The 26,984-nt window shown below is 36.5% G+C and overlaps 1 protein-coding gene across 1 annotated transcript in view; it reads left to right on the forward strand.

Moving 5' to 3' along the window:
• LOC124633362 overlaps positions 1-26,984 on the forward strand; it is a 99,383-nt gene that overhangs the window by 58,839 nt on the left and 13,560 nt on the right. Inside the window, exons 3-7 of the mRNA XM_047168555.1 lie at positions 3,119-3,336; positions 6,958-7,096; positions 12,566-12,715; positions 16,404-16,547; positions 26,599-26,691. Of these exons, the coding sequence (XP_047024511.1) occupies positions 3,119-3,336; positions 6,958-7,096; positions 12,566-12,715; positions 16,404-16,547; positions 26,599-26,691 (744 nt within the window). The remainder of the gene's footprint in view (positions 1-3,118; positions 3,337-6,957; positions 7,097-12,565; positions 12,716-16,403; positions 16,548-26,598; positions 26,692-26,984) is intronic.

Genomic DNA, 26,984 nt, shown 5'->3' on the forward strand with positions numbered 1-26,984 from the left:
GCGACTAATCAAGTTTGAAACCAAGATTCGGGCAATCGATGTCGAGCTATAAAAATGGGGCCAGCAATTTTCTGATACCCACATTATTTTTTATGCCTCTCCCGTTTTTCGTCTTGTAATTTAATTAAAACCCTTGTCTGGTATTATTTATGAATAAAATATTTTATTCAATAGATTTCTTATTGGAAAGAAAAGGCTGCTCAGCAGCAGTATTTTTTTACGAGAGCCTATACTGAGCTATAAGTTACGAACAAAAAATTGGAGCTTTGTATAAAATTATCAAATAAATATTCTTTTGATTGATTTCAATAACGAGTTTCAATGGTTTTATTTATTGCATTTAAATATCTTTAATTTATTATTTCCTTAAAATGTTTTAACCTTGGAAGTAGACAAAGGAACATTTATATCTCCTTCTGGTACGAATTTACGGTACCTATAAGTACGTAGGGTATACACATTACTTCAAAATACGCAAAATATTATTGTCTGTCATTTCGGCTTAGACGAGTTCTCATTTAAATTACCAAGTAAAAAACCTTCATAATGTAAATGACTTTCAAAATTAAATGATGCTTACTTTTCACAATCAAAAACAAAAACCTATCGGCCCTTACATGTGTTAAACAAGAGAAGACCAAACGTCATAAAATATAATCTGGGAGCAATATATATAACTATGTACACGTGTGGCCTTATAAAGATAAGGTAAACAGTTCTTAAGATTTATTACACATTATAAATTAGTATTAAGTTTGGATATGCGTTTGATAGGCCGTTATTATTTATTATATTAGAAGAGATCGTTGGATTTTATTTGATGGGATAACAGATCCCGTAGTAATTTACGAGACGATATCAGAAGCGACAATAGAAGCCTTGCTTATGTACCTACTTTTTATGGTATCCAAAAAAAATTACCTTTACCGAAAACTTCTTCGGTCTTATACCAAAGCGACTACATACATATGCGACTACCGGTAGTAAGTTTTTGTTTTAATTACCGTTAACATTGAAACTTCAACTTTATATACGTGTAGTTAAGTTGCATTTTTGTTCGTTACCTCAAAATATGCTGCCATTCCGTCAATGGGCTTCGGGTTGTTTAAGTCATCAAGTGCTTCTTCCTTTCATAAGAAAAAAAAATAAAATAAAGTAGCACTTGAAGCCATGTGTTATGCATAGACAAACTAAAGTCGCAAAACTCAAAGACAAAATATTCAATCGACTGTGTTTCTAGAAAAAAATTAAACAGACGTATTTAGATAAGTATTTGTAAAACCGTATAACATTTTGAAATTTGAAATCTGGGTTGCTTCTTGTTTGCTACAAGACTTGAACATTTTATCGTTAAATATTGTTTCGATTCTCGAAATCATGTAGCCCTTTAGCCTAATGGTCTAAATGAAAACAAAAATATAGTACACTCCAAATCTTCTAAGCTCCTTAGCAAGCAAACTAGTATGACGTCACACTACTCAAGCAAGACCATAACAACACATTTGGTCATAACTACATCGTTACGACTCCTCCACTCACGCAGACGTCTTGAGGTTCCGACACAGTCTTCAAATTGTTATGTCCCTAATAAAAACCCAATTAGTGTTATTACATCCAAAATTACTGTACTATTGACCTTATGACTCTAATGAGATCTTGAGAATAATTATAGAACCTGAACCTCTATTGTTGAAGGAAAATATGACGTTCGAAAAATATTTACTTACAGTAAAAATCTTGAGTTTTGATCAAATACACGTGCCGTTTTAATAAAGGAAAAGTTTTAAAATATGCCCTGAATATTTTCAGGTCAAATGGTTTAGCTGTAAGGGCTTTGTAAACTACTCGATTCCTGTAATTGAATTCCTTGTATACTTCAATTGAAATAGCAACACTTAATTCTACAGACTACATTATTGATAATGAAATAAATTGTTAACAACAACCCACATAAGTAAGTGTTAACAAAGTTAATAATAACAACATGTAAGAAACAAGTGTCAACGGAGAATATGGGTCCATAATAATGCGTCTTGTCCAAAGCAAACAAAATTTCCAAACCGACTCCTGAGAGCAAAATGAAGATTGATAAATCGTCGGTGGGCCCAACATAGTCCTTGGGGGACCTCTTGTATTTTCATTTTATTTTTCAATACGCAGCTGAGCTCTAAGGCAAATAGACCTGTCAGCAGCTTTAAACCTCAGAATGTGTTTTATGGAAGAATTTATCTGACATTTCTACAGAAACCTTATGTTGTTGGCGTTTCAGTAATATGTTGTGCGGCTTATGAACGATGGGGAGGTATTTTGACTCCCTTTTGCGTTTTTCGCGGTTGCTTTATGTATGAGTTTGTTTTTCTTTTCTGTTTGTGCATTTGGTGAATTGTTTGATTTATTACAATCATCATTGCAAATATGTTGATTTTATTTTTTATTTAACTTCGTGAAAACTTCAATCTTTCAAATTCTTCAAACTTATGAATTAATAGGTACATCGAGCTCGGAGCTTATTATGTCTTACCTACAGGACAAAAATAGTCAACTCATAATTTCACAGTGTTAGTTCTGGTTCTAGTGTTAAACACAGCGAATTGCTGCTAGCTATCATAATTCCAATAATTATTATTACAACTAGACGTAATAACAAGGAGTCAGGCCTATAACTACTAATGGTAATTGCTTACAATCTAATTAAAATGGGCATTTAGCTTTATTTCTAGTAATCGGCCTCGTTATACCCTAAATTGCTTAGCTAATCGCAATACGTTCGCTGAATGAAAGATTTGCGATAGAATTTCTATCGCAAATTAATTGGTAACGACTGAAACAATCATATAGGTATTATTGAAGCGATTATTATGTACACAATTCTCCCGCGGCCTGGCTTGTGTCTTTGCACTTTTATCGTGGTTTTGGTATTGGAATTTATGGTTCCACCATATAAATTACCATATAAATAATCAAAGTATAAAAAAAATAATAGGTATAATAAAAATTTCAAAAACATATACGAGTATAAATAGCAATACCAACATTTGGGACATAAACACTTGCTTAACATTATTTTATATTTCTTATTATATCGGATGGTACTGATCTTCTATTGTTTTATTCACAGAACTGCTCTTGGGCACTCTTCGAACGCACCAGAAGGCAGCTTGTGATGAAGAGATGGTCACACTCATTTGTCCTCGCGGCACGACCATTAGCATCCAAGTCGCCCAGTATGGAGCTTCAGCTTCCCAAGGATCCTGTGCCTCAGACCTGGCGGAGTATCAGCCCGTAGCTGTGGAAGTCGTTGGAGACACGTCCTGTGTATGGCCTAGTGCCTTACAGGTAAGAAGAATTTTCAATCTAAGTAGCTTTAGAATACGTTACCGTTTAATTTATCATTAAATATTAGGAAAAAGCATTTGTTTCGGAGGGCAAAATCTTTGGCAGTCGTTACAGGTAGTCAGAAGCCAGCAAGTCTGACAATCAGTGTTACCAAAGGGTATTGGGTTGCCCGGGAGGTCAGATAGGCTCCATGGTAAAACACTGGTAGGTACTCAGCTGCATCCAGTTAGACTGGAAGCCGACCCCAACATAAGTGGCAAATGACCCGGGAGATAATGAAAAAATTGAATTCTACTCTGACTAAATTTGAGTTTTGAAATAATAGTATCAACATACATAGATAGTTACTGTTTTGTTGATACCATAACCGAGCTCCGCAAAATCATAATTTAACCTCCAAACTCCGGTTTGATAATGTTTGCGTTGCCTATCCATTTTACATGATTATAATCCTTTGAAACTGCGGCCGAATTTCCAATAGAGCTTAAACAATTCCAATATGTTTCACGAGCAGTGATTTAGAAGAACAGATATGTAGAATCTAATGTATGAGAACATTAGTCATTTAAGTTTGGTAAGCGAGCTTGTAGTTTAAGAGATTCACGGGTCAATTGATTGTGACAACAATTGATGCGTTTGGTAGCGGTCAATTCCAATTCAGAAGTCATCTAAATCATATCTAGCGATTTTAATTTACAAGAACAATGCCTCGTTCCTTTGGTTCTTACTTTATCAGACTAGCATAAATACAGTTAATTTTGCATCCATAATAATAGCATGGTAAGGATTAACCCCTTAACCCTATTCACATTGTTAATTGAGGTCGGAGTTTTTCTGTTCCCTCTTGTTCCGTCAGTTGTCATTTGTCATTCCCTTTCATTTGCCTAGTAAACCTTCATACATTTGTATGTCAGACTGTGATAATATACTGGTACCAACTGTTAAAGGCATCTTTATTTTTTTTCAGTCATTAAGTAGGTCCAATGTATCACACTATATTATAAGGTCAAAAGTTTGTGAGTACGTGTAGGCACTATGCTTGTCACACATCAGAATAAGATTATAAGTTTTTTTTATCCGGATGCGTGAAGTAGTTTCCTCTGAAAACTAGTTATATAGTAAAACTTCATTATACGAACAAAAAAGAAACTCAAATTTTGCAAATTACGTCAATATTACAATTCACAATTTTATTGTTTAGTCTATAACCCTTTCATTAACAATAATGTATATTGTAAGCATTAAATTAACCGCCTATAATTATATACAATATAATATATTTATAGTTATAATAATGTTATAACATAATTTTCTTTGTTAATTATAATTAGCATTATGTTTGTGGCAATATATTGAAAATGTACACAAAGCCTACCATTAAATATGGTAGAAATATTCTTTAACTAATTTGAAAATAATAAATAAAGTTTATATTGAGATAGAGTGATAAGAGTAAATAGGTATAGTCATAAATTTAAGTTTTAACTTAATTCATTAAGAGTATAATAGAGTATTATAATATTACGAGACGATAACAACCTATTTGCTGCGGTCACACCTGCATCCAGAGGGAACTACTTCGCGAACTTGGTTAAACGTCCTTTCTCAGAGTATCTAAATTGTCTATTCATCAAACATTTAAATCGGTTCAGTACTAAATTGAGTTAATTAATTGAAATATATTTTTTCTATACTGTTATAGTTATCGGCACGAATCTTGAGCTGTGACCTTCACCTGCGCAGAAGTAATTTATTGGGTCCCTTTTGTGGAAGGAAGTGAGGTGCGGGGGCGGGCTAAAGCATTGATTGGCCCGCAGTGCATCGCGTCATAGCCGTCACTCGGGATTGGTTCTTTGCGAATAAATCACTTCTGCGCAGATGTAGGCCAGAGCTCAAGATTCGTGCCGATAACTATATCAAACATGAAAATCTTTAAACTTAGTTAAGCTAACTATAATGTTTTCATATTCATTCTGTTACATTGAATGGGTGATGGATGGATGGATAGCTATACAGACAGCCACTTCTTCCTGTATTGTAATCCTTTAAGACACCATATCGATATCGATGGGTACTGGTAGGGCTAAGATCGAGACCACACATCAATATAGAAAACAAAGATTATATTGTAGTCATAGCTAGTGAAATTACCTACCTGAAGTAACAAATCATTTTTAATATGTTATTGTTTTTAAAACAAACATGTGAAGGCCCATATACCAAGACTGAATAAAAACTCCTTCTGTATTTATGGCTTTTAACTTATGTTTTTGACAATCTGACGGCGAATTTATTCCGACAGGAAATATTAGCTTCTAATTTAATAATTAAGTATTCGTGCTGAATTCTGATCACGCTATAAAATATCCACTTGCGTGCTTCCTTGGCTTGATTTAGTTTTTAATAATTCATTTGGATATAATTTTCTTTTGCTCTCCTATAATATTTTCTTTCATTGTTAAAGTATTTGCTTACGTAAATTCAAGTTTTATGCTTTATTATCAATTGAAACTACATAAAACCTTTCTAAAATGGTCTAGTCATCAATATAATATAAGTAAGGAATTCTTGTTCCAATATATATTGTGACATATCTCTCGCTGTATGTCGAATACAAAGACATTTCAATCGGACGCGAACATTGATTTCAAATAAATGACAACACTCGATTCAAAAGCACCAATTCTGTAGCGTTCCAACATAACAGCGAACGTTTAAACTTTATGCCTTTTGAAACAGCCATTCAGTAAAACGCCTGTTCCTTTTTTAGCAGATTTTATTAGTCGTTCTGATATGTTTAGGCTATAATTCGGTTTTACGAGCAGCTGCCAATCTTGTCAGCTTTCTCATAATCTAGCATTGTATGCGAGATTGCTCTCATTCCGCATTTTCTCTAGGTACCTATATATTTTTCTTACGCACAACTTGGGCTTAGGAAAATATAGCTATGATTTGCTTTTGTTTTTTTTTTATTATTCGTACCAATGTTACAACGAGAGCTTTTGTTTTTTTTTTTCTAGAATATTCGGCGTTGTGAAAATATATGTGTTGTTAATATAATTGCAGCTATTTTCCCTTTGTGTTGCTCAATATTTCCATGAAATTGCTTTTGAATATGAATTTCATATAATTTGATTCGTCAATCAAATATCGAATAGTGTTACGGTTCAATAAAATCTGCTGTCTATAAATAGTTTGAATTATATGGTTATAGGAATTTGGTTGTTATGGGCATAAATTCTCGAAACTTCCATTATATTTTGCTAATTATAGCATTTATCAGCATTTGTTAGTAATAGGTACTGTTTCGAATGAGTGGAAAAGTTTGTACCTAATTTCATTCCTCTATACTTTACTACATTTATTTTATTCTCTATTAATATCTCGTCAGTCATTGAATCCCTATAAACTCAACCAAACTCTGTAATTGAAAGACTCTTCAAATAATCTGAAACTAGGTACTTAATACAATCAAATTAATTCTGTTTACAGCCCCTTCAAAATAGACACAACTCACTGATTTTAAACTTCCCTGCTTATAAACTGTTAAGTACCTTCAGGCTAAGAGAAGTAATTGAACTAAAGTTTGTTCAGAATAGGCATACTAACAAATGTGCTCAGTATTCCTTGTTACAGACTGTGGTGGAAGCTTGTCAGAAGAAGCGACAGTGTAAATTTCACACGAGCCCCAAGGCGTTTGGCGTGGATCCCTGTCCGGGTTCTAGAAGGTTCGTCGAGGTCGCCTACAAATGCCGTCCCTGTGAGTAACAATTGTTGTACTATATTTGTGGAACAACGATGTCATATCCTATGAATAGAGATTTAAAAATAATCTAATCGTTTATTGGTAACTAGGTACCTACTTATAAAGTTAAACATCGAAAATACCCCGCAAAAAACACTCACACACAAATTACACTCTCAAGTAACAATAGATTAGAAAATAATTTAAATTAAATGACATTACAGAATGTTAAATGTCAGACAACTATGTACGCAAGTGCAATAAATAAACGCATAGGAACGCACTAAGGAATTCGAAACATTTTTCATTACTGCAACACGAATTTATCGATTCAAGTAGGTTCTATTGGTCTCTTGATAATCTTCTCCAAAGAGCATTTTTAAAGCGTTCTTGATGATAAATTCCTTTTTGATAGAAATGTGAAACGAGATTTGAATTCGATTCGATTCGATTTATTTCGGAGTTGTCTGCCTGGTTTCTTTGTGTAACTACTATATGTTTGAGCTCTCAAATCGTATTGGTGCTGGCCGAATAATGGGGAAACAAGGAAGAGACAAATTCTGCTGACGTAGCTGATTTTTAAATTTAGAATTTATTTATTCTTTTGAAATTTTCTTTTTGAAGATGATAGGTTTTGGTATTTTTTTTGCGCTTTATATTTTGAAAATATATATTTTTGGATTCTTTTTATTGCGATTTAAATAATGATTTTTCTTGACATTTATTTATTTTCAAACATATTATTTTCATTTTTAAATATTAAATATAAAAATAAAAAAACATTTAAAAATATAAAAAATAGGTTGCCACCGATATCGGGCACAGGGTCCAAGGTACCGGTGGTTAGGGTCCCAGAGACAGAAACCTCCTCACAATACGTGCCGTATCAAGGAGTACTGCCTTCTGAATCAGTCCCTTGATCCAGCCGCCCAACGAGAGCCTCCTGAGGTGTTCGTCGAGGCTCTTGGCTATTAGACCATTGGCCGTAATGACAATCGGCACAATAACAGCCGTGTCGACATCCCACATGGCGACAACCTCGTGCGCTAAGTCAAGATATTTTATTTGTTTCTCTTTCTCAGCTTTCACGAGGTTCTCGTCATGCGGGACGGCGACATCGACTATCATCGCGCGGCGCGCTAATCGATCTATCACCACTATATCAGGCTTATTGGCTGAAATAGTCCTGTCAGTGATGATAGATCGATCCCAGTACAACGTGATATGGTCCTTTTCGAGAACTGGGTCGGGCGCATACCTGTAGTACGGTACCTCAAGATCTACAAGTTTGTACTGCAGAGCAAGCTGCTGGTGGATGATCTTGGCCACTTGGTTATGCCTGTGCAAATATTCACCGTTAGCCAAACGAGAACAACCAGATATAATATGTCTGATAGACTCACCCGGATGGTGACATGCCCGACATATGTCAACCGTCCCGTCTTTCATAATATACCTCCGGTAGTTATTCGTCAGGATAACTTCGTCCATAATTGCACATACAAACCCTTCGGTTTCTCCAAATAGGTCACCGAAGCGTAGCCAAGCTACGGACGCATTGAAGTCTACATCGGGGCCATGAAGAGCCCCGAAGAAGCGTCCTTGTAGCTGTTTGCTCTGCCATACCCCCTTGCGATCATGGGTAGATAGTACCACAGGTCTGCGCCAGTTCTCATTTGCCAACGATAGCGGGGTGAGTCCTTTGTCCACTGCTACCATATCACGATGCATACCCACGTCGCTTTTGAGAAGATATTCTCTGAGACTGCACACCTCACGGTTGTGGAGCGTCTTTGCATTTAAAAAGCCTCGGCCTCCACATTTCCGTGGGATGTACAGTCTCATCACCGACGATCGTGGGTGATGCATTCGTTCTGCGGTCAGCAGTGTGCGGACTCTCCTATCCAAGGCATCCAATTCAGTTTGAGTCCATTTGAGTATGCCGAAGGAGTACATCAGGACTGGCATGACCCAACCATTATAGGCGCGAACCTTGTTGCCGCCTGATAAGGAACTTTTTAGAACCTTATTCAGGCGGCCAAAGAAACGCTCCCGTAATGACTGTTTCATGTCAGCCACATTGATGCCTAACCCCTCCGCCATACCCAAGTATTTATATGTATCGTTTGCGGAGAGTGATCTCAGGTTTATAGAATCTGAGAGTTGTACTCCCTCAGATTCCACAATTCCCCCTCGCTTTACATGCATGACTGCACATTTGTCCACACCGAACTCCATCCTGATGCAACTACTGAAATTTTCAGTGATCTTCAGTAGCTTCATCAGCTGCAGTTCCGTGGTGGCAAATAGTTTCAGATCATCCATATAAAGCAAATGGGATATAACCTGACCCCCTCTCCGCAAAGGATAGCCCAGCCCCGAACCCTCTAGCAATGTGCTTAAAGGGTTCAAGGCCAGGCAAAACCAAAGTGGACTCAAACTGTCACCTTGGAATATTCCCCGCTCGATCTTAATAGGATCGCCGGTCCCTTCAATTTGTCTACATCCTGGATAGTGAAGAACCGTTCTCCATTGCTCCATACATGACTCAAGAAAGGCGCGTAGAGTTGTATTTATTTTATACAACTCCAGTACCCTCTTAAGCCATGTATGGGGGACCGAGTCGTAGGCCTTCTTATAGTCTATCCAACATGTCGACAAATTCTTTCGGGTTCGCCGAACCTGTTGGCTGATGACCATATCAGTGAGGAGCAGCTCCTTAGTAGCACGGGACCCCTTCCTACATCCATTTTGAGAAACTGACATAATTGAATACTTTTCAATATGTTGGTTTATTTTTAATCTCAAAATAGATGTAAGAAGTTTATAGACCGTCGGTAAACAAGTGATCGGTCTATAATTCTTGGGTTCCGCAGTACTGCCTGATTTATGGAGCAGATGGGTAACTCCTGTTGTTAGAAACTGTGGGAGCGACCCGGCTTCTAAGGATGACTGAAACTGTGATGCTAAACAGGGGTGCGAACTTTGCAGCCACTTTAACCAGAAATTGTGCAGTCCATCCGGTCCTGGTGATTTCCAGTTTTGCATCGGACGAACTGCACAGGCTACGTCGGAGGAGGTAATATTGACCTCCTCCATTTCTGGTATTTGTTCACACTCCCGTTCAACATCACGTGTCCAGTCACCCTCCTCGTGAAATACGGGCGTCGACCAGAGGTTGCGCCAAAACATGTTTGTGGCACCATCATCCGGTCGGCTCCCGTCCATCACGCATTGCTCAGGTTGCTCCCAAGTTCTATATACCCATCTTTGATCACTCTGGAACATACGATTCTGGGTGTAACGTTCTACCCGTCGTTTATACCTTCGAATACGGCTCGCCCATGCACAGACTTTTTGCTTCAAGAAGTCGATGCGCTCCGTGACACGCGGCATATATTCATGAGAACTGAGTCCAGTCCCCAGGAATGCACGCCTCACAAAGCGCATCACCCGTGGTCGGGTATTACCCTCCCTGAAGCAATATAGTTTGCCAATGAGTACTCTGGCCCCCTCGATACGACGCTCAATCCTGCACTGCCAAGCTGGTACCGCTGATTTTGGTCGTGTAGCTCTGTTACTGTCAGGGAATTTGACATTAGCTACACGACATGCAGCAACAGCCGAGCAATACATAATTGAGTGTGTATCAAGGAGGTCTTCGCTGTTTTCAAAATATTTTTCCAACAGCGAATCCAGAGCACACACCAACGCCCTATTCTGTCTGTGCATAGGCAAGCGAGGTAGTCGCGGTCGGTTTTCGACGGGTGAGTACCTAAACTCCTGAATCGCATCTTCCAGAGCACTCCTCAAGCGTTCGTTGCACTGAGTACTTACCGTTACAACCCTATCGTCCTCATCCCGTTCAACGAGATTGGACCGCGGTGTGACTCCGCCTGAAGGTGGCGGTGGCACCGCGGCCTGTGACGAGGTGGTGACCATAGGGCTGCTCAGCATCTCTAAGCGCAGCCGATCAAGTGCGGCGTCGTCCAGTCTGTGATTGCGCTGAATAACCCGCACCTGATCCGACAGTCGTTGGGCCGATACGTTGACGGCTGGCTCAAGCACCTGGAACAGAGACAGCATCCTATCACGGTACGCAGTGAGGTTAGTTCCTCCCTCTGTGGATCCGTAGTATGCGCGCATGACGTTCTCGTTCATTCTTAGAGTCCATCTCATGCGCTGCACACAACCACCGGTAGCGGGGACCCTGCTAGGGACCTGATGGTCCCCCGATCCCAAGCCCGTCGGTGGCCGGCGTCTCCGTTGCCGACGTACAGGTGGTGGCGACGTTGGCGGGGAAAAGTATTCGTCGCTCGAGCTCGACGCTACTGCAGCCGCCGGTGTTTCTAGTGGTCCAGGGCCCGGCGGCGGCGAGGCGGAGCTGAGCGACGATCCCGGAGATGGTAGTCGTGCGCGTAGGCGGGCCGCTCTCGTCAACATTTTGAACTTACTGTTCTCTCCTTACATCTCTCTGCCGATGTGTCTCTTGATTTTCGATATACATAGGTGTTTCTTTGCCAGTCATGGTATAAAAATAATTAAAAATAATGATTATTATTATCTTAATTTGTGCACCAAAGTTAATCAAAAAGTTTAGTGGACTAAAAGAATGAGTTATTGTCATTCAGAATTTTCAACTTTTTTTTTCGCCTGTTGTAAGCAACAAATTGTTTACTGAGTTTAGTCCGAAAGCTTGATTTTATTTCAAACTTAATTCAAATACCTACTGTCTTTAATTTAAATAGTTTTGTGAATTAGATGTTATTTAATTAAGATCACATCTATAAATTAGTTATAGACATGAAGTAACTTAAATCGATACGATTCTCCATATATTTTTCAATAATCTAAAATAACATTTTCTTTCAATACCATTACACAATACTAAAACCTCCCTGTAACCGTCAAACTCGTTTTTCTATATATTTTGTTATAAGGCCAATTTCTTCTTATTTTCAACAACATTGTCGGCCTTCGAAGAATCAAGCTTCTAAGGGTTTTCTTTTGTTTTTCGTAGAATGAAAGAAATATTTCCCAGCCTTGTTTTTTTATTATCTTGAATGAAATTATTAGTCCTATAAACTCTTGAGGCGAGTAGTGGTTCATGGCTTAGTAACAGCCTCAAACCTTAATAAAATAAGGGAAAAAATACTTCGTTTTTCATAGTGAAACCTCTCTAGGGATGGGTGTTCTTCAATTAACAAATACAAACTTCTTGATACAAATCAAATAAGGAGTACCTACTTGTATCATTTTATCTACTGAAAAGGGGACCTTGAAGAATACCCTGATCCAAATGAAATCGATTGACCAAAAATCTAAAAATTCTGCTTCGATTCAAAATCAAAAAGCGTTTATTTACAGCAGGCTCAAAATCAGCACTTTTCGAACATCAGAATTACATGAGAAAGATGCCCACTTCCTATGGGAAAAAGTGATTATATTAATTAATTTGTTTAACAATGTCTATTTTGTTAACAGATGAGTTCCGTAGTAAAGTCGGTTGTGAGAATGACGTCCTACACCTGAGCTGCAACCCTCACTCCAGGGTGGCGATCTACTCAGCCCAGTATGGCAGAACAGAGTACGATTCCATCCAGTGCCCACAACCTAGAGGAATGAAGGAAGAAAGTAAGTATTTACTGGATTTTCTATAACTACAAGCTGTTGATTTGCATCCGTGTCAAATTCAAGGACATAATTATGCTAATGATTCTCGACCCAAATCAACAATAAAAATGGGTAGGTTTAAAAAAAAAAAAAAAACGGAAATCCGCCAGTGTAACCCAGCCGTATTTAAACTCGGAGCGTGTGTTACTAGCCTTAAAACCACAAACGCAAACACAAAGCATACATACGCAAAGATCATTCATATAATTGGGATAATTCTGAAATACTATTAAATTACAAAATCGAAAAGTAGTACACATCAGCTATTTCCCGTATACCGTACTTTCAATTCATCATTTACGTATTTATCCCGGATGCAAATCGACAGCTTGTATCCTTCTGTTAACCTCGTCGATCCATTTGTGGTGTAATGTGTGACTTCTGAAAGGCCTTAGTACTAGTACAGCGCTGTTGTCACACCAGTGGATTTTCTGCTCAACATTTTTACGCGTGACATATTTCGAGTGACAAAATCCTGTATCGTGCTTTCACGTGTCATTCTTTGAAGCTGTAGTTGTCAATTGTTTCTTAAAAACTGGTATCCGCTAGTGAGAAAGTGTACTATATAGTCACGGTTTTGGTGGTAAGGTTATAAGGATCACCTTCCTTTATAAGCTTAAACTAGGTGTCTCTGTTTAATCTTTAGGGTTAAACTAATGGTATCCTTACATATCAGCTTTTGTGTGTCAGTATTACCTTGCGACTAAGAATACTAGGTCGTCGCAGGACGTCGGGACACTAGCAACAATATGTCTCAGTTAAACGTCTAGAAAACTTCCTTTTTTAATCCATTATCTACTTTTTCCTTTTCGTCACCAAACTCCATTCACCTGGAAAACTCATCACGTTGTTTCTAATCTGTTTTGTTTCTTTCTGTCGACATTTTGTTCCAGTATTTTTGTTTCATTTGCTCGTGTCCCGAATGATGGATGAAATGTCATCACCCATCGATTCTATTTGATGTAGCTTGGAATTGTTTAAGGCGTGTTTATCTGAAAACGTTGTCAATTTAGTCTATAGAAGCAATCTGTTGAAAATAGATCAAATTATCGTTTTGCTACTGGGGAATTGTGGTTCTGTAGAACTGAAATAAAAAGCCAAAATTTGGTGATGCGTTCGACTCTTATGTTGGTACGAGCATTGTGGGAATAAACAACACGCTAGAGATAACGAGAATAAGATGACAGGAAACTTAATTTAACATAGGTAATACTCCGTCTGGTGCAGTAGGGTAAAAAGAAAATTAAAGAGCGTGAAATTCAAATTCAGAATCTACCAAGTATTTGAGCTCACAACCAACAAACAAGGAAAGCAGTTACAATACCAATTCTTTGATCAAAAATATGACGTTGCATTTTTGAACCAATCGGAAGCGTCGATCGTTTTTCACAATTGTCATTAACTTGTCATCAATATTCAAAGCTGTCTGATATCACTAATCTCTTGCCAAATGGACAGTTGGCAAGCCTGGCATTTGCATAAATAAATGGAGATTAAAATTAAACGTTCTTGAAATGTGGCAATATAATATTACGACGAACAATAGACATTGATAGAAAATTAATAAGCACACTTTAGCACTTTTATCATCTGAAATTCATTCGCAAGGAAACCTAATTTCAAAATGAAAGCGTTCCACGGTCGGAATCGCTAATATAATTTTAACGTGTAAATTCAGCCCATTGAAGCCTGTTTATTGAATAAATTATTTAGATTCTTACGTTTTAGAAACGCAAGGATGAGCGGATTTGGATAATACTCTAATTGTTTTGAAATTAAATTCTATTATACAATTTAATCTATTAAGACGCCATTCTGAAGGTGACCTGGAAAATAGGTTATTCTATTCAGAAGAAAATTTGCATTTCAACAACAATATTAAAAGTAAGGTTTATTTTAGTAGCACGTGTAAGTTGAGACTTTAAAGAAATATCTCAGAAGTTAACGTATAAAAGAATAAAACCTAATAGGGGCTTGCGCAGATGACCGACTTTACTGTTTTATTGTGTTTGGCCCACTTACGACTTATTTGTGGCTAACACAATGTAGAAGTTGCGATTGTGCGCAGTAATATCGAAGCCATTCAAACCACGTCCAGTAACTGGACTCCCATAGAAGAAACATAATTGAATGTTTCGAAGAAACTCGATGAAAACCTAAATATCATTCAATTTTTAAATTGAGAATGTAAACAAAAGCAAAAATTATTCGTTTGCAATTCAAATAGAAAGAATAGAATTCTATCATTTGAAATTCGAACGCCATAAATGAATTCGTTCGAATTATAAATCAAATTATTCGTTCGGATATTCATCCAAACAGTGTTCGATTGTTCGTTCTAAATGCGTCTCTCTAATTTTAGTTGGGTTTACCGCACTCCATGCTATGTAAAAGTGCTTACCGCATATAATGCCACCCTAAGTGAGCGATAAACGGGGGCTGGAAAACATCAAATCGATAATGGCCCTCATTATACTGCCCATCTTATGTAGCTGAAACATTTTACGGACCCTTATATTTCTGACTGTTTTCCTGATGTAAGATGAGGTCATTATTTTTGACATAATTCTTGCGTAATAACCTGTATAACCGGTTAACATTTCCTAGTTTATAATATAAGCCAACAAGATAGTGACATTCTCGTATCTATTGTATGTCTAGAATAAAATAAAATAGGATAATCATTCGACTGATATAACAGTTAAAAAGGCATAAGATTCGATTAATAAACGCTCATATTGAGTTGACGGTCTAGGTCGCTAGCGAGTGCTGAGCGAGGCTCACTGGCTCGATCCCTAGAGGCATGTAAAATGTAATTGAATTTTTCCATGTGTAAATTCTCCCTTGTGGCCCAAAGTCTGGCTTTTGCCTGCTCGTGTCAATAGGCTTGCTCTCACAAAGGATCTAAAACTTCGATATTTATGAAACGTAGACCTTTGAGGAATTAAGGCGTAGTTATTGCATGAATATTTCACTGAAATGGATTTATAATTTAACAATTTTCGTTTAACATAATCATACTTTTCCCTTGTTGAATAATGTTCGACTATCGCCGCCGCAATTATTTCGATTTTAACTAAAAGCGCGTCGCAATTACGGATGCATTGCTTTTAAATTGCGTGGTGTCGGTTAGTCTTTTTGTGTTTTAAATAATAATTATTTGTTACATTTCATCGGATAGAGTGGCAGCAACATTTTGTTTTTTTTTTTTTTTATCTACTCACGATATACCTGGGTTTAGAAAGAGATGAAATCGTGGAGTTATCGTTTATATTTTACATAGTAGTAGGTGCTAGAGTGAATATTTCTCATTGTTGGCTGTATAACAACACTACACCCACGCCTGTGTGAATTCAACTTTTGTCAGAGTTTCTCTGCAGAGTTCTAAACCTCGTAATGGTCTTTCTAATTTTGTTCCCCAGTTTCTGTAGAAATTGCACTGTTAGGACGTTTTAGGAGTCGTCATTTTGTACTTACTATAACATTAATGAGGAATGCTTGGGTACTGAAATTTTATCACTGTTCCATGTTTGAAGTTTGAATTTATCCGGAGAATTTTGACACTGTGTTAAGCGATCTCCTTGTGTAAGGAGCCCAAATATTTACGAAAAAGATTTTATGGGTAAAAAAATTTGGCTTTTTTTCTCAGCCTGTTTGGAGCCATATGCTACGGAGACGGCGATGAGGGAGTGCCACGGCAAGAGAAGATGTGTTCTCTCAGCTGACAGCAACATGTTCGGCAGGCCGTGCCGAAGCGGGAGTCGAACCTACCTCAAAGTTGTTTACACTTGTGGTGAGTCTGTGAGAATGTTTGAAAGCTCGTAAGTTCAGCAATTAAGTCGTAAAATGCTTTTAAACAACGTGCAGGTTTAATGGCCGTTTTAAATGTTGTTTTTATGGAGGAAATTGTATGGTGAGCGGTTTAGTGCACGCCTTACGCAAGAGATTTTGCAGCGGTTTAAATCAATTATGAGAGTATTTATTGAGATTTAATAAACAAAGTAATATAATTTTTAAACGTGATAATTTTATAGGTATCTTTTTTTAAACAGGATCTTATTGTATCTTTATTTCTTGTATAAATCTGTAGAATGAAGGTACACTTCGCCCAAACTGCAGCAGTGGATACATAATTATGTACCTATAGTTATTTTGTGGAGTAAAATTTTCGAATTTCAGAATTCTTAAAAAAGTACATTTTAATCCAAAAAATATATATCTTCCAAAAAAGAACAGCGTTTCGTGTTAGTGACAGGCAAATAAATTGTCATTTTAATAAAACAATAATTTCAGTCTTTTCAGAAATCCTCTTCAAGTAGATAGAGCTGGTACTTAGATAGTGCTCTAAAATAATGAGAACTAAAATGCTTACTCATATTTCATTCATTTCAAATCACGTATACTTACATATACTTTTCTAAAAAAAAAACATATATGCTAAAGGCTTTTTCATTTAATCGGCTAAAAAACAATAATGTAAAGTCAACAGTTCAATAAATAGAATACCATAATAAACTTACCAATTAAATTATAAACCATAGCGGTTACAGAATAGACAAAGGAATTACACACAGCGGACTGCCCGCAATTTGTCTAGCAAGCGTTATGGCAATATTGCTCCAAGACTGTTTGTCGTCTTAATCTATGGACGACATTTGTGTTCCACAGATTTAGGTACCAGCTTACATAGTTACGCTCATTTAGTACTTATTGGAACTGCAGACTATTACACACTGGTAGAAAATTGTGGACCTTGTTGTCATTATTATCATACCAAGTCTTAAAAGCGGTTTTGGGTTGCCCGGGTAACTGGGTTGAGAAGGGCAGATAGCCAGTCACTCCTTATGTAAGACTTGTACCCAGTTGTATCTGGTTGCACTGGAATCTAGGTAGATACAGGATTGTCCACGCGGCACCGCTAGTTTCTTATTGACGGCCACGCTTACACGTGGCATAGAAAACAATTGACAAGTACTAATGCGAGAGATGACCTTCATAACGCGTGACACGCGTAGAAAAACGACTAGTGTGAAATAGTCGTTTAGTTACTTAAACTTTAACATCTCAACTAGCAAACAAGCCCCCATTAATAAGCAAGTGTTAACAGGAACAGCAAAAGCTAAAGCAACAGTGCCAGAAATTCAGGGAATCCTTGTTATATCTCCTAAAAGCGTGAAAGATATATACCCCAACAATGGAGTGTTGCAAACAACAAGAAGACGGCCCAGCCAAACGTATGGCTTTAAAGCTTTCTACATTATTGTCTCCGGGGTCCACTAAAGTGTACAAGCAAACAGTACCGCAGGGTCAATCCTGGTTAGCTATTAATATTTATGAACATCTGCCGACATTATTTCAATCCGCTATCTCCATTTTGTACATAATATTGTCTCCCCAAGATATTAAACGATTTGCAAAGAAAAATACTCCAGAGAATTTATTTTGAATTTGATCGCGAGACAATGTATTTTTTTCGACAGACTTAACTGAAACACCATCTCTCGATTTAAGAAAGTTGTTTCTTGTCGATCAGTCACGAAGTTTGTTCTGTATTGTTACTGTTTTTTTAAATATTTTTTGGGTGTTTTCTCCGCGTTGTTTCCTTGTCAAATGTTTATTTATTGGAGGTCAGCTGACGGAAGTGTTTCTTTCAGCGGTTTTCGAATGGAACCGCGGTTCCGTAAATCATTTTTGTTTCGCTTTTGTCATTGTGTTGAATTTTCTTATAAGCAATATACTTACTTCTGAAGCAAAAGCTATTGAATGAAGTAAAATTTGGTATACTGTTAATAAAATATGAACTTCTGATCAAGTCATGTAATTTTACACGAAGGTTGTAGGTTCTTGAATAAATAACGGAATTACTTTTTACATTTATGTGGTCACCAGTCACTGGAATTTGATGTCGATATATATAATTTATATTATTTAAATATTTTTAGTGATTTAACCGAATAAAGGAGGAAGCCTATACAATTATAAAAGTCTAATTTCCGTCTCATAGATTATTCAGGACACAGGAACGAACCTACCGAACTTTTTTCAATCACGATTTTTGCTTTTAACGTCTGTATTTTTGGCTTCAAGCACTTCCTGATTATAATGGATAAAAATTTCTAGGAAGTTCAGAAAATAATGTGAGGTAGGTATGCCATAACCTCGGAGGTTAAAATATTCAGTAGCCAATATTTTTTTTTTTACTAATGTATATATTTATAGTTTCCAAACATATAATAATTAAAATTGAAAATTGTTAAAATGGAATTCCTTATTAAAGGGATACTTTTTGTTCATTTACCATAGAGTGTCATATCATCACAATGCAATCGTAACGCTAGGACAATGCAGAATAAAATGACCAGCGCAGATGTCATAACGCAAAATCTCCTAAGAAAGTAGCGCACCAAAATGCGGAACGTTCAGGGGACGAGGAACGTTACTAGCTCCGCCTTTATATGCCTTCTGTGGAGCCCCCCCATTATTTTCAAAATAAAATAGATTTTTCAGATTTGATTTGACAAGAAACCCGAATGGATGATCATTGGTCAGTTCTAGTAACTGATCAGATCACGTCTACCGTACATTACTGTGACCTACAAGAAGGCGCGTGACCTACCTTCCTTATGATATCTCCGCTATCTTTCCTTGCTCCATGCCTAAGACCACATGGCATGTTGTGTACAATATCGGCTGCAATCTCCTGTAACGTGTGTCTTAGGGCTTATGGCCTCAACTCACGCTTAAGCCTCAATTTCCCAGGTTCAGGGTAATGGTACAAGGACCCCTGTATGTGTTGCTATTATGATTATTCTGCGTCTGTCTTGGAATGTAAGGGGTTTTTGGTACAACTGAAATAATGAAGAGACTTAATTTATTTTATACTTGATGTTGTCCCGCGGTTTCATCTACGTTCCGCGGGAACTACTTTCCGCATATGAACACTACTAGATTATCACATATTTCTTAAGGCAGACCCCTATACGCTCATCCTACATAAGTGTTTTAATATGTATTTTGGTCATTCCCATACATTGACAATATTCTATACTACTAACATTAAAACCTCTTGTCTAAGCTTTCTCGTGAGATAAAAATCAAGCTCAACCATCATCAATAATAAATAAAATAAGATTTCATCTAAACATTAAATGTGAAAAGGCCATTTCAATCATAAATTAAATCTATTTTCCTAATAACTTCTTAAGCGATTTGAAATTCTAAATAGCACTTTTAGAAACGTATTTCAATCGTTTAAGAATTTAATTCAAAATAAATTGCTGCTTTTATGACAATTTATTAATCGAAAAGTGGAAAAGCAATGACAAAGATAGTTAAACATAGAAATTATTTTAACATTTTAAATAAAAAATATTTTATATTAGTGTGAAAACTATTAAAAATAATAAATGGTACATTCATATTTGGAATTACAGTATTAGAAACATAAATTGTGATCCTAACGGCAATTTTCATAAACGATTGTCTATTGTTTGGTCACAAAACTATTCGAGGGTACGTTTATAGTTTATTCTCTAATAATATTTTATTACCCTTGAAAGTGTATCAAAAATAATACAATACAGTTATTGTGGCCAAATAGTTCTTTTCGGAAACTGCTTGTCAGCAAGCGTAGTGGCTAGGCGAGGAACAATCTCCTATGATGTTATTATATAGTAAGGTGGAACTATGTATTTAAGTGCATATAGATAGGCCCAGATGGAATAAAAGAGTGGACTGTATTTCTTGGTTTAATAGGTTTTCTTAAGTAGGCTATTAGCACTAATTAAATTCGCAATCCCGTCCGTTCTTGCTCGCGTTGTCGTAAGGTGTGTTTGGAGGGCGCGCGAGCCGTCGCTGCCCCGCCACGCCGCCCGCTCCCCTCTGCTTGAGATGCATGTGTGTCTGCATGTGCGTGCGTGTTAGCGTGTGCGTTAACAGCATATGTACAGTAAGCTGTCGATATATTTTCAACGTAAAATGATTTATTATAATGAAAGAATTATTATACAAAAATAATACTCAATACTTATGTAAATGAAGAGAAATCTCACAAAGGTACAGCCTGACATTCATTAAAAGTAAAACAATTTGATCTGATTTCTGATTTGATTATTTTTCAGCTAAAGAATATATGTGCAAAGGAATGTGAAAATCCTTTGAACAAAACTGTCAGTTTTCTCTCTGTTATTATAACAGCAAAATTACTGCTAAAATATATCTGCGTATATCGAATCATAAATTAACAATGAAATAAAATAAAACTTTACTCCGTGTACTATACATAAATAAAAATTGACAAAAAAAAAAACACTCTCAGTATGTATGACCCAATAACCTAATACGAAACAAATAATATTACAATATGCCTAAGTCAGTGACCACACAAATGTTTTTTAGAGATCCATTTGGCAACTGAACCGAAGTGAAAGAACCTTAGGCCTCGGCCTCGAATTTTGCGTGCAGCGGGGCGGCAGCGGCGGCGGCGCGGGAGCGGCAGGATCTTACGCATCTAATCAAATGGACCGGCCCTCGAATACAGAGGCGCGGGAGCGGGCAACGAGCGGTGCTCTCCAGTCAAGCGGTGACCGCCCGCGCCTCCGCCGCTGCCGCCCCGCTGCCCGCAAAATTCGAGGCAGAGGCCTTATTGTTCTAGAATAAAAATGTATTCAGAAGATACAAGATTAGATACACACCAGTATATAAACATGAGAGAGATTTTCAAAATAAGCTAACAGTAAACTCGAGAAAGATAAAGAAATACATAGAAAAGGCAACAATACATTGAAACAGTTTGTTTTCTTTTTTATAAAGATATCACGTTGTCTATCGTAGATTTTGTATGAGCTATGACAATGTTACATACTTGCTTATTGATCGTTTGTGTACAGGAAGTACAGGGGCCCGATTCTCCTAATTTTACTTTAGCGACATACGATTCACATTCGACTGAGATCCAATCACGACTCAATTACGATTGAAGCGTATATGACATTCCGCAATTTTTCTTTGAAATAAACGTTTTTACCCTTTTCTGTCATTTAATTATGCATCATTTTGTCTGTAAATGATTTAATATGATATTAGAGCAAACTACCGTATAGACCAAAATGGCAGACCAATCGCAAACCACTCGAATGTCGTTGGAATACGATTGGTCTTATATTAGCAGAATGCCCGATATGGTTAAACTGCTATTGCGATTCATTTTCTATTCAATTTTGACATTATTAACTTAGGAGAATCGGGCCCCAGATGGAGTAGGTACCATAAACTGTTTTGTTACTATTAAATAGTTTTAAACAGAATAAGCAGCATGGCATTTAAATTGTTGACATGTTATGATGGACATTGTTATTTTAATAATAAATTAATCAATGACAGTAAGCATGGTTTTTAGCGTACCTACACAATAAATTGATATAAAACCAGTCCGTCACCGTCAGCTTTTGTTAATTAATTACCGATCATGATGGTTTTAATCACAATACAATACAATAAGTGTTGATACACAACCAATCTTTCCAAGGGGTATTGGGTTGCCCGGGTAACTGGGTTGAGGAGGTCAGATAGGCAGTCGCTCCTTGTAAAATACTGGTACTCAGCTGCATCCAGTTAGACTGGAAGTCGACCCCAACATAGTTGGCAAAAGGCTTGGAAGATAATGAAAATTCGTGTTGATATAAAAAACCGGCCAAGTGCGCGTCGGATTTGCGCACGAAGGGTTCCGTACCATTATTTATAAAACGGACAAAAAATCACGTTTGTTGTATGGGAGCCCCCCAAAATATCTATTCTATTCTAGTTTTCAGTATTTGTTGTTATAGCGGCAATAGAATTACATTATCTGTGAAAATTTCAACTCTCTAACTATCACGATTCATGAGTTACAGCCTGGTGACAGACGGACGGACGGACAGAGGAGCGAAAACAATAGGGTCCCGTTTTACCCTTTGGGTACGGAACCCTAAAAAAAATCTTCAGCATTTCAAAAAAAGCTTCTACTTTCACGAATTTGTATCGAGAATCAGGTGAGTTTGAAAACGAATCGATACAACCGTTGAACAATAAACAAATAAATACCTACACGTTGGGTTTCGAACAAACTAAAACAATTACATTACACAAAACTAAGTTCGAAGACAAAGTTCACCTATTTGTGATTCGGAACACACGTCGGTAACTCGAGACATGGAGTCCTTATAATACCTAACCTTATTTATGCTACAAGTTAACTGGAATTCGGATTATGTGTCCCACTAACAACCATAGATATAAAGTCACTAGAATAGATTACTATTTTTATGAACCGTAAAAGAGTTGCAGACTCTCTGGTTGACGAGTGATCAAAAATTTCCTAAAACTTTATAGGCTTCACAAAATTCGTCATAAATACCAACATTCTTAGTCCCTTCGGATAGTAAAATGGTAAATTAGAAAAGATATAAGTCCCCAAAGATTTGTGAACAGTTGATTCAGCTCTTTCGAAATTTTAGCTTCGGGCGAGTCGTTTCCAGGATTAAGACTATGGAAGCATTTGAAGATTCGTCTATCTCGTTAATAAAAATCTCGTAAAGTCAAATTACGGAAATACGAGACGTTTTTGTCATTTCTAGTAGAAGACGTTTGAACTAATAAATATAAAAAAGGTAATTTCTGTCGGTAAATGAATCTGGTTTTACTGTTACCCGAAGCTCTTTGAATTTCAAAGACAATTTCTAGAAATTAAATGTACTTTTAGTTTTTCTGTAATATATTTTATTGATGTTTTTTACATAATGGGCGATTTTTTTACAAAACATAAGTAGATTGAAAACGAGGAAAGCAATACCAAAAACAATAACGACTTCGGAAATGAATCAGGTGGTTTCAAGTAATCAATTATACAATTTTAATGAGCGTTAATGAACGTTCTTTGGGAAATAGGAAAAAAATCACCTTTTCGGCTATTTATCTTGTTTAACCAATACTTTAAGGTTTATCTACAAAAATCACTTTCTTCAATTTTTTTTATCGACGTAACATTGATAGAAATCAGTGAGTTTTTTTTTACAATGTAATAACTAAAATTGTGAGTTATATTGATTGAATGCTTTTTATAAGTAATTCGTGAGCTAGAATTTAATTTTTTAATCATTTAACTCATAAATAAAATAGCAAACAAACACGTAATGAACACTCCTCGCTCTACGCACAATACACAATTACCTAATTACAGTGCCAAATACACTAAGACTATTGAATTCCCTTTTGGTGTTCATGGAAACAAATCTGAAACGCCATTAGCTACGCCATTGGCGCACTTTATCAGAAATTTCCAACATTATAGCGCTGTTCCCGAATAAATGCATCCGAATGTAACGAAGTTAGTTCTCGATTGTGGCATCGTTTGCAAGTTCAGCGAAACTAGGAATGCTTTTAAACAATTTTTTTGAATGATCTATTTTTTTGTAGTTCTAGTGAATTTTCGGATTTTGTTAATTAATAAATATACCGTAAAATAAACTGTAAACAACAATGAAATTCAAAGGAAAGTTTCACGAGAATTTATGTTCTTTTTTGCTTGACTTTTCCCCGTGAAAGTCGAGACTCCAAGGACCAATGTTTTCATAGTACAAGTCCTTATAGAATTATTGACGCGTAAAATTGCTGTCGCTGGAGAAATGAAACATAAATACTGTTTTCATCGATTTAGTTATTTACTTATACCGCTTCCAGTTAAGTTATTACTAGTCTACGACTCGCTAGCAATAAATCCGAGTTATAAAAATGCGGAGCGTAGTACGGAAAGTCCGTGGTCCTTCCAGCTTTTATTATCTCCTAGTATGGTACATTCCTTTCAGCGATGCTTTAGAAGAGCCCTTTTTATCATATTGTGCAGTTCTCGTTCTACTACTTGTCTATTGAGATTTCGTAACGAAATGTTTGCTTGTGTTTTTTCTGTTTATCGTGATTTTTGACGGGTTAATTTTTGGAATACTATTTTAGAATCAAATCACACATAGAGTGCGGTTGACCCGACGAAAATCTTGATTCCAATCAAAGTTTTTAGTCTGTCTGATACCGGCCAAACCTCATCGTTGTAATGTGCTTTCTACCATCCATCTTTATTCTGTCTTATGAGTCTAAACAAACTATCGGTCGACTAAAAGTTTTTACTATGCGCATATTCTTAATTTGAATACAAACGTAAAAGAAGTCACTTCAAAAGTAATAAGGACATGGTATAATTACTCTCTATACCAAAATGATAGAACAATTGAAACACAAATCTTAATCCAGCGGTACTAGTCGGACTAATTATGATGCATGTTAAGCTAAAGCTATCTAAATAACGAGGACTAATGTAGTTTCAGTACAAATCTGTATGCAGAATGCCATTTTGTCTGCAACTTAATTGCACATTATATTTGTCTAATAACTTGAACTTGTATGTTGTCAGCAACTTTGTATAGTTATTTTGAAGGTAAACTTTGGAAATTATGAGAGAGTTTTATTGCAATAAATATATAATTAAATACCATATTATGACGTGTTTTCAGCATTCAGTGGTGTTCAGTATAGGCACATTGTAAATCAATACGATTGCCAAATCTTAAATGAAATGAAAAATATTTATAAGTTCATAAAGAATTGTACAAAAAAAATTGTGATTGGAGCCTCCCGTTAAGCATGGACAGCCTGTATTGGGAGACACCATCTGATATAAAGATAAATGATGGTCTGTTTAGACATTTCGGTGAAGGATGATGGTCAAACGTACCGCGCGGAGGCCAAGCTAGGATTTAAGGAAAATCCCTTAGTCTAAAATGCATAATTATAATTTAAAAAATAATCTGATCAAGTTCAGTATATACTATAAACAAAACATATAAAAAAGCACCGAAGCAAACCACGACTTTGCTGTCATCTGGCAACACAATTTTGTTTGTCTTGGCTTTTATTACAATTTCCCTTGCACATGCGACAAGAATTGCACCCTCTAAGTCTAGTTGCATACACAATGTGCATAGAAATATCGCGTTTACTTCGAACATTTGTATATCGTGAGAACTTTGCCAAACTGGAAACTTGGAATCGCTGTCTTACAGAAATGTATTATGAATTTAAACAAGATCAATAAAGTTATCCGTTTTGTGGTTTTGTTTTGAATCTCCATGTAGTGTATTTTCAGTGATTTTGTAGTGAATGAAAATATTATTATTTGGAGTATATTATGATTTCAGCGGATGTTATTTGTAAAAAAACTGGATAAGCTGCGATAAATGGTTATCGTTGTTGATCCTGTTATTCTGCAAAATTGAATACTTACTTCCCATAAACTACAATCTGGCGCAAAAATTAAAATATCCATTGCGACACAATTGACAATTTATTATGCAGTTTTGTGTTTTCAATTTCGATTCGATAAAATCAACTAGCCTTTTAGCGTAAAACGAAACGGCTTCAAAAATATTTCGACGTAACGCCGAAATACAATTCTACGTTCACCGTCCCTGAATTGATTCAAACGTTCTTTTTATACTGTCTAAATACAAAATATAGACGAACGTAAACGAATAAAGCTGTCAAACCTCCGTCTAAAAAACTCAATAAGATTCCAAAATAAAATCTCCAGACTAAAATGGCAGGGATTTAGTGAAAAATAGGCGAATCGATACCCGGTCACGTCCGTAAAAAACTGCTTGCCGTCACACAAACTGTCTACCGCACTTGAAAAGCAAAAATACTCAAAACACGAAGCACCCTAAAGTCTAAAATTAACATCCCCTAATGAATTCGCCGTCATTCTTTTTAACGTAAAACAATCCTTCGTGCACTATAATAAAGTTTGTTTTTCTTTGTAGTTCCACGTACGGTGTTAAAGGAGAGGTACGAGAGTGCCCCTGAAGAGGACGAGGTTGCTCACGACGTGTCTGATCTTGAGCACGATGAAGTCGGTAAGTGCTTTTTATTTTTTTAAACCTATTAAGCCAGCAGATGCCTCGTACTTGGCAGGAGTAGCGTTACACAAAACTATATTTAGGTGGTACTATCAGATTCATGATAACAAGGTTTTAGAAAATACAGCTGAATAGTCCTGACGGTAAAGCTCAGACATAATAGAATGGGCTTTAATGTCAGAGTATTTTTATCGTCATGAATGGATTTAGCAACGTGCTTAGTTGTGAATTTTGCTGATAACTTTAACGATGGACTTTGCCTGGACGAGAAAGATAACATACTATAATAC

Source organism: Helicoverpa zea, chromosome 9, assembly GCF_022581195.2.
Source record: "Helicoverpa zea isolate HzStark_Cry1AcR chromosome 9, ilHelZeax1.1, whole genome shotgun sequence".
Classification (NCBI taxonomy): domain Eukaryota; kingdom Metazoa; phylum Arthropoda; class Insecta; order Lepidoptera; family Noctuidae; genus Helicoverpa; species Helicoverpa zea.